Source organism: Pteropus alecto, unplaced genomic scaffold, assembly GCF_000325575.1.
Source record: "Pteropus alecto unplaced genomic scaffold, ASM32557v1 scaffold113, whole genome shotgun sequence".
NCBI lineage: Eukaryota > Metazoa > Chordata > Mammalia > Chiroptera > Pteropodidae > Pteropus > Pteropus alecto.
The window spans coordinates 722,727-731,756 of NW_006433949.1; the positions used below are offsets into that span (position 1 = coordinate 722,727).

At 44.9% G+C, this 9,030-nt stretch overlaps 1 protein-coding gene and 1 pseudogene across 3 annotated transcripts in view; one reads left to right on the forward strand and one right to left on the reverse strand.

Annotated features, from left to right (window-relative positions):
• Window positions 1-7,540, forward strand: part of OAS1 (2'-5'-oligoadenylate synthetase 1) — a 12,274-nt gene extending 4,734 nt beyond the window's left edge. The window contains exons 4-7 of one of the 3 annotated variants that reach the window (XR_003045353.1): window positions 1,759-1,991; window positions 2,767-2,920; window positions 5,493-5,611; window positions 6,447-7,540. Coding sequence is in view for 2 of the 3 variants with exons in the window: in XM_025044458.1 (XP_024900226.1) it covers window positions 1,759-1,991; window positions 2,767-2,920; window positions 4,365-4,496 (519 nt within the window). In the remaining variant the exon portion in view is untranslated. Of the gene's footprint in view, window positions 1-1,758; window positions 1,992-2,766; window positions 2,921-4,122; window positions 4,174-4,364; window positions 4,541-5,492; window positions 5,612-6,446 lie in introns of those variants that run through there. The other 2 variants (XM_025044458.1, NM_001290162.1) reach the window with 2 other exon arrangements.
• Window positions 7,541-8,593: 1,053 nt separating this feature from the next.
• Window positions 8,594-8,709, reverse strand: LOC112477248 (annotated as a pseudogene).
• Window positions 8,710-9,030: the final 321 nt, after the last annotated feature.

Here is a 9,030-nt window from a genome sequence, read left to right on the forward strand (position 1 = left end):
TCCTTCCTTCCTTCCTTCCTTCCTTCCTTCCTTCCTTCCTTCCTTCCTTCCTTCCTCCATTCTCCTCTAAAATAGTACAGGAACCTTACGGTACTTCAAGTCTACTAACCACCATCAAGCACTGCCTCCAACTCACAGGCGACTTTTGTTGTGTATTTCCAGTCTCCCTATATTTTCAAGTGCCCCCAGGCGTTAGTATTGTTTCACAGAGCCCACGTTCCTTTAATCCACCAGTATATTTACCATTTTCTTCACCATCAGTTCTTTCCTATATCTCTAACCTTCTACGCGGGATCGATTTCCTTCTTCCTGAAGTACATCTGTTAAGATTTCTTTGGGGACAGTCTTCTGCCACCAAAAGGTGGTAAACTCTCTCAGTGTCTGTCTGTCCGAAAATGTTTTGACTTTCCCGTCATCGTTGCCTGGGATTTTCGCTGGGTTGGTGGTTGTTTCAGACATTTCATTTCCTTTTCCAGTGTCACCCCTGAGAAGGCAGTTGTCTGTCTCACCGTGGCTTCTTTGTCCGTAACCTCTCTTATTCCTCTGGCTGCGTTTATCTCTTTCTCTTTGTCTTTGATTTTGTTTAGTTTCAACCTAATGTGTCTTAATGATGATCCCTTTTCATTTGTCCCTCTTGGAGTTCCTCGGGTCCTTCGTTGGAGTTCCTTGGTTCCTCAATCTGTCGTTAGATAACTGTCATACGTTTTGGAAATTCTTGGTCATGGTCCTAAAATATTGTCTCCACCGCTTTCTCTCTTTGCCTCCTGCAACTCCACTTAAGTGTATGTTAGACCTCACTCTACCTTCTCCGTAGTCTCTTCTATGTTTTCCATCTTTCTGTCTCTCCATGCTTTATTCTAAATAGTTTTGTCTAAGCTACCTTCCAATTCACTATTTTCCCTTTCGCCACATCTAATGTGGTCGAATTATCCATGATCATTATTGTAGTCTTTGTTCTAGGATTTCTACTTCGTTCTTTTCAAATCTGCCACGTTATATTTTACAGCTTCTAAATTCCTACCATTCCATGCTCATCTTTTATTTATCTGAATAGAGTATTCTCAGTTATTTCAAAGTCTGTATCTGATCTTTCAATATTTAAAGTTTTGTGAATGTATTACTATTTTCTCTTGTTTTTGTTTTTGTTTTTTCCCTGCTGGTCATCACTCTTGGTGTGTCTCGTTTCCTTGTGTGCTTGGTTATTTATGTGCTGGTCATTGTACTTGAAATTACCTGTGACATAATTTGAGGCTTTGGATTACATATCTTCCTCCAGAGGGGATTTCGTTGGCTTCCATAAGGCATACTTAAGAACACTGCAAGTACTTTCTCCCACTTAATTCTCATCCCATCCCCCACAAGGTAGGTGCTGTTATAACCAATCACCGGGTAGATGAGAAAAGGAGGTTCCAAGTGTCGTCTGCCCAGAACCAGACAAAAACTAGACCCAGGACTGACACCCACAACTGTCAGAATCCAGAGCCCCAGCCTTTAAGCGGGGGTCACTGAACGGTTCCCATAAATGCCTAGGTAGTAAGAATTTTAGTCTTTGTGGGTCACAAGGTCTCTGTCTCAACTACTCAACTCTGTCTTTGTAGTACGAAAGCAGCCATAGACTATACATAAATGAACGGGTATGACTTCACTCCAAGAAAACTTTATTTACAAAAACAAGCAGTAGGCTGGACATTGCCCATGGACATTGCTTTACACACAGCTGGATAAACCCGTTTTTCTGGTGGCTTTTTCTCTTCTCAGTGTAAGGAGAAGCTTGGGAAGCCCCTGCCACCGCAGTATGCCCTGGAGCTCCTGACGGTCTACGCTTGGGAACGTGGAAACAAGGAAACGTATTTCAGAACAGCTCAGGGGTTTCAGACAGTCTTGAAATTGGTCCAGAACTACAAGAAGCTTTGCATCTATTGGACAAAGTATTATGACTTCAAAAATCCCGTTATTGCTGAATACCTGCAGAAGCAGCTCAGGAAACCCAGGTACTCTATCCCCACGGGGCTTGGCACCCCACATAGATGGACCCCTGGAAACAGCTGTGGTGCCTTGGAAACGAGGGAGTGGGAGGGCTTCACATCTATCGATCATCTTCTGTCGCCAGTCCTCGTGCTAGGCCCTTTACTACTGTTATCTGATTTAAACAACATTCAATCCTGTGGAAAGGCACCATGTCAGCCAGTTTATAGAGTAAGGTTCTGAGAGGTAAGGAGCCGAATGAAACCGCTGAAATTTGAATGAAAATAACAACAGCTACGGCAATAATAATAGTTACTCCCAGAGATGAAAAGCTTTTTGTAAGACTAACACGTTCTAACATAATAGTAAAAATTATCGTTATAACTGACATGTATTGACCCCTCATGATTTCCCAAGAACTATGCCAATCATTCCACATGCCTCGTCTCGATCCTCATGCCTCATCCTGTGAGGTAGGCGCATTCGACTCTCCCCATTTCCCAGATGAGATAACTGAGGCTTAGGGAGGTCAAGTGACCTACCCAAGGGCACATCACTAATCAAAGGCAGAGGTGAGATTCAAACTCAGATGTGTAAGGCCCAAGTGCAAGTCTCTTTCTCCTGGGGCTCACTGCCCGCCATGGAGCAGGGTACGCAGGGCACGGCCCAGGAAGCAGTCCCACACTCCCTGCCCCGAGTCCCACACTACCCCAGGCTGGTGTTTAGCTCTTTCAGAAGCATCGAGACTCCCCAGACACAGCCCAGCGCCTCACCTGTCCCTCTCTAAATGTTGCTCTTCAGGCCTGTGATTCTGGACCCGGCCGACCCCACTGGAAATCTTGGCAGTGGACACGCACAGAGTTGGCCGCGGCTGGCACGAGAGGCTGAAGTGTGGCTGAGTTACCCGTGCTTTAAGAATGTGGATGGCTCTCCAGTGGGCTACTGGGACATAGAGGTGAGTCCTTCTGCTTTCTCCCTGTCATCCTTCCCCGCCGCCACACACACCCCTCCACACAGCTTGGGGTATGCAGCTGAAGGCCATTCTTTCCAAAGAAATTGCCTCTTGCTAGAAGTCACTCATATTCATATAGTTTCAGGCTATGCTCCATATCTGACCCTATTCAGAGAGTTCCTAGAATTTTTACATTCCTTGTCCAAAGTTCACTCATTAGTTGGTGCTGCCATGGCTGGAGGTCACTTTTTTTTAACAGCTCCAGTTGGCTCATTCCCCTAAGAATAATAATAAGCAAAAATGACCACTGCTTACTGAATATTTCTTTTGGGCTCAGGTTTGGCCCTAAGACCTTCAACACGCATTATTTTATTAAATCCTCATGACACCCTATGAGATAGGTTTCTTACTCCCATCCTACAGAGGAGAAAAGGAGGCTCAGAGAGGTGAAGCCACCTACTCAAGGACCTTCAGTGAGGGAGTGGTCATGCTGGCATTCGGACCTGGTAGACTCTGCTGCCAGTGCTCATGCTACTGTGTAAATAGCTCGTCTTGCATCCCCCCCAACTCCCCCCCTCCCCACACACGCACCCATTTATCATGTGACGAACAAGAGACTCAGAGCAGCGGAGTGATGTGAGCATGTGACACAGCTAAGTAGGGGCAGACATTCTGGAACTGGGACCTTTCCGCTCCCAGGGTAGGGGGTCTTTCTCATGCCGGGGGTTGATAATATCATAGTTGGGTTCCCTGGGAAGCAGACTGTGAAATGGAGTGCAGCATGCGGGATGTGTCCCACTGCCACCTGTGGGACAGGGAGAAGTCCAGCTGGGATGCAGCCCAGGGACAGTGCCAGCCACCACCCCCCAAATCCCCCCAGGGAGCCCTGGAGCACTAGTGGCCTTCAGAGTTGTCCTACAGCAGTCCCATGTGTTCAGGCCTTTGTGCCCAACACAGAGCAGTCACCGAATGTGGAAAGCCGGGGAAGGGCCTTAAGCAAGGGGCTCTCTGCAGCCGAAGCAACCCCAAAGGGCCGACTGCTAGAGCCGGTCTGCCGACAGCCTCCCCGGCCATGGGACTCACTTGTCTTTCCTCGAGGAGGGTCCAAGTTGCATGTCACAGAATCCATCATAGATGCTCACTGAGACCCAGTGCCAAAGTGGGAGACCAGCTCTCCAGCGCGGTCATGTGCTTTACTCTTGCAGCCCTACGACACACCCCACGTGGAAGAGGACCAGTGGTGTGCCATCCTCTGAAGGCCAGTGCATCTTAGGAGACAGAGGTCCAGAGTCATCTGGGCCAGCCCCCTCGTTTCCAGGGACATCCCTTGATTTAGGGAGGGCAGAGGACTGCCCCCAAGCAGCAGCGAGTGGGTCAGACATAGGACCAGAATCTAGGTCTCCTGACCCCGCCCTTCCCATATTCTGTGCCTTCTCTCCTTTCATAGATAGCACTTCCCCGAAGCCCGCCCGATCCTGCCTATTCTCCAGGATTCCCTGAGAGACAGCGGGAGAGATTTAGACAAAAGATGGAATCCCAGCCTGGACTTTCTTCTGTGTCCCTGGCCGGAGGGTTTTAGTTCAACTTATTATCACTAGCAATAAAAATAATAGCCAATCCCGATTGTTGGGTGTTTATTAACTACAAGGCACATAGCCAAGAAGTGTGCGTAGTGTGCGTGTGTGCGTGTGTGTGTGTGTTTGTGTGCGCGCACGCGCATGCGTGTTCATAGATTCAACTAGAAATATTTATTGAGCGCCTGCTGTGTGCCAAGCATTGTTCTGGGCACTGGGAACACAATGAACAAAGCAGACAAAAATCTGTGCCTCACGGAGCTGACATTTGTGGGGAGCATTTTAATATTGGATAGGTTGGGGTCCTGCCCGTTTTCAATTACACGTAACCCTGAGATAAATATCTTTTGTTTTATTATTGTTTTGTTCCTTTTTTGTCCACATCTCTATTTATCTGGGAAAATTTTGTAGAACCGTCTCGTCTAACACAGTGGTCACAGGTCACACGTGGCTATTGAGCCCTCGAAGAGTAGCTGGTCCAAAGTGAGATGCGCTGTGAGTGCGAAATACATCCTGGCTTCCACAGACTCGGTGCAAAAAAGAAAAGGAAACCACATTCTTGACAACTGATAATTTTTATATTGCCTGTTTGAATATATTTCAATGGCATGATTGTACGCCGAAACGACCATCTTTCGAGATATTGAGTGAAATCGAAACGAATTCATCGGTTTCTCTTTACATTGTAATGTAGCTACTAGAGATGTAAAATCGCATCCGTAGCTTGCCTTATATTTCTATTGGACTGCGCTGCCCTAAAAAGTGGATCACTGGATTAGAAAATAGACTATACTGATTTACACTTTCACGGTGTCACACAGTCTTTGGTGTTCTTTTATCAGCTTTCACAGGATGCTTGTACCCTGGGCCACAATCAGCCTGTCCTAGTCACCTTAGGGCCAGGTCCCAGACAACTCAGGGTAGCCCCAACACCCACTGCAATTATGCAAACTAGCTGATCCTAAGTCTGCTTACCCTGCCTTGCCCCGCCTCTCCCACAGAAACCGTGACGAGGGTTCTTGCCCACGTTTCCCCCCTTGCTCCCTCTGTCTCACGAGCAACCCCGGAGCTTCCCCATGTGGCCCTGCGTGCAGGCTGTGCCTCCTGTTTCTGGGGACCTGTGAGTATACATTTTTTCCTTTGTGACAATATTTGGTTATTCTCTTTAACAGTTGCAAACTAAAGAAATCATTTTTATTGGTTTGTTTTTGTAAAGATCACTCCCTCGGTCCCTCTCTTCGACCTATTAAAATTTGGGGCCTGTCTCTCCATCCTTTTCTCTGACTTTACCTGTCTCCCTGTGTATTTTTATGAACATGGGGTTCTACTCCCTATCCAGTTTTGTTATCTGCATTTATCATAGATATCGCTCCATGCCGAGAGGAAAATTTTGGCATCCCACGTCATGGTTGGATTGCATTTTACCGTGGGGTAATCCACTTGTGTTGTCTTCTGAGAGGTTCATGATTATAAACAATGTTGCGGTCATCAGTAGATTAATCGAATTGGTAATTAGTTGCTTAATCGAAAAGCCACATAAATCATATGGGAGTTTCATTTTAATTTTTTGAGGAACTCCCACACTGTTTTCCATAGCAGCTGTACCATTTCGCATTGGCTATTTTTATATTTTTGTAAAAAATATAATAGGTGTGAGGTGATAGCTCCTGGTTTTGACTGCATTTCCCCTACAATTAGTGATGTTGAGCATCTTCTCATCTACCTATTGGCCGTTTGTATGTCTTCTTTGGGGAAATGTCTACTTGAGTGCCTGGCCAATTTTTTAACGGGATTATAAGCTATTTTTATTTTTTTGGTTGGTTTTGCTTTTGAGTTATAGGAGCTCTTTATTATTTTTGGAAATTAACCCATTATCAGATTTACGGTTTGCAAATATTTTCCCGCTTTCCCTAGGTTGCCTTTTCACTCTATTGATTGTTTTGTTTTCTGTGCAGAAACTTTTTAGATTGACGTCGTTTCGCTTGTCTGTTTTCCCTTGTGCTGCCTGTGCTTTGCATATGGTCAAATGATCTTCAGCAAGGTTGCCAAGAATACACAATGGCGAAAGGATATCTCTTCAACAAATGTTGTTGGGAAAATTGGATAGTCACATGGAAAAGAATGAACTTGGACCACACACACAAACCAACGCCCAATGGATTAAAGACTTAAATATAAGACCTGAAACTGTTAAACTCCTAGACGAAAACATAGGGGGAAATCTTTATGACATTGGACTTGGCAATGATTCCATGGATACGACACCAAAACACAGGCAGCCAAAGATATTTCTTTTTATATGGTGTGAGGTAGGAGTCCAGTTCGAGTTCTTTTAGGCCCGGTTATCCAAACAGCATTCGTTGAAGGAATCATAATTTCCATACTGCTCTGCGAGGCCACCTCTGACATCTACCCAGAGCTCATACGTGTATGAGTCTGTTTCTGGGCCCTGTTCTGTTTCATTGGTCTATTTTTGTATTCTTAATACTACCTTGTTTTAATTACTCTAACCTTAAAATAATTCTTAGTATCTTGTAGAAAACTCTGTCCTCTTTTTATCAAAGTCCATGGCTTTTCATGTCCCTTCCTGTTTCTATGTTAATTTTAGACTCAGTTCGTAGAGTTTCACCCAAAATATGGGGAGGCATTTGATTGACATGACATAAATTAGAAAGAATGACATCTATATCATATTGAGCATTCCCATCCATGGACTTGGAGTTTCTCTCCATTAATTTAAGTCTTTTTTAATGATTCTGTAACTAAGTTTCACAATTTTTTCCTGAATAGGTCTTTCATGTCTTTTATCATATTATTCCTAGATATTTGTTTCTATGTTATTATACTTAGTATGTTTTCTTTAATTTCATTTTGTAATCGTTGGTTCCTGGAAGACCTAAATGTTTCAGTAAGTATATCTGATTATAGCATTATGAGTGATCTTTATGCTTTTCTGATTTTATTAATTTTTTTTGCAGTAAACTCGTATTCCTTATGTGACCACAAGAAATAATAAACTTCTATTCCTTATATGACAAGAAACAATTAAGCAATTTTTCTTACAAAAAAAATGTTTTTTCTTAAGTATTTCTCTGAGCTAAGCTCTCATCGTTTATGCAAAGCCAGCGGGCCCAGGTTAAAGAAAAATGTGAGATGCTGGTATTTGTAGTTGCTGGTGTAAGGACAAAGTCATGAGATTTGATAACAGAGGAGCAAGTGTGTAAGGGATGATAAAAAATTATCGCGTCAGAATCGAAGCACTGGAGGCATAAATTTCTGAGTCACCAGAGATAAGTCCACTTTCTGAGCAACTTCCCGTTGAGGAAATGAAACTGAGAAGATCCAATGTTTAGTCAACAGAGAGGTGAGGGGTGGAGTTCAGAGGTGAGGGGTGGAGTTCAGAGGTGAGGGGTGGAGTTCAGACGTGAGGGGTGGAGAGTTCACAGAGGTGATTAGGACTCAGCTGAAAGGCTTTTAAAGGCAGAACGTATGTAATATGAGATTGCAAGGCTAGGATTTATAGGGGAACTCCAGTGTACTCAACTTCACGTTCAGGTCCCCCCAGCTCAACCCGGGTGTGGATTGTAATGTACAGCCACCTCTGTCTGAAGCCCTGGGTGAGCGTTCCCAGATAACCCCTCCTCCCCTTCCTCCTCACACAAACCCCTCCCTGCACACCCTTTGCCTCCATCTGAGAGAGGCCACGGCCCCTCCCTGGAGCTCCTCAGAGCCCTTACCACCCTGCGTCGGTACCCACTTGCTCCTGTGTCTGAGCTGTCATTTCCTCCTCTATCCAATCCCGTATCTCATTCAGGGGTCCCACGGTCTCAGGTTCACCGAAGCAGCTCTACTTGGGATCCAGCAGCATTATTACATTTTTCATCTCTTTCCTGTTATTTCTAGAGGTCTAGGTTGGGAGTTAAAGACTTGCGCATATGATCAGTCCACCACCTTGATCCAGTTTGGACCCTTCTGCTTTCTACTCTCTAGAAATTCTTCAAACCTTCTGGTCCTTTCATAGTATTCTTTCTCAGTTTCCAACCTGTCGAACCGCATGATGCTTTTATTTTTATTACTTATTATTATTTATTATAATTATTTACGCCTATGGCACCTGGTCTTCCTAGGTGGTCTCCCATCCAAGTACTAACCAGGTCCGACCCTGCTTAGCTTCCAAGATCAGACATCTGGCTTGTTCAGGGTGGCATGGCCATAGACCATGGACCGTGGCTCCACTGGGGCATAAACCCAGGACCTTCTGCGTATAAAGCTAACCTCTACACTATGGAACCATGTCCGCATGACACTTTTAATATATTTTTTGCTGTCGTTTTGGTAGAACCCTGAGTGTGCCTTCGGTCTACCATCTCAAATGGAATTAGATTCCTAAGTGGCCTGTGAATCAGCAAGATGACTAATTAATGAGCGAGCCTGCAAATCATGGCTTTGTGGCTGAAGGCCCCTGGCTCAAATCCCATCCACAATGTCTAACCTACCACATAGTCTTCCTCCTATCCTAAAATACCCACCAGTGACGTG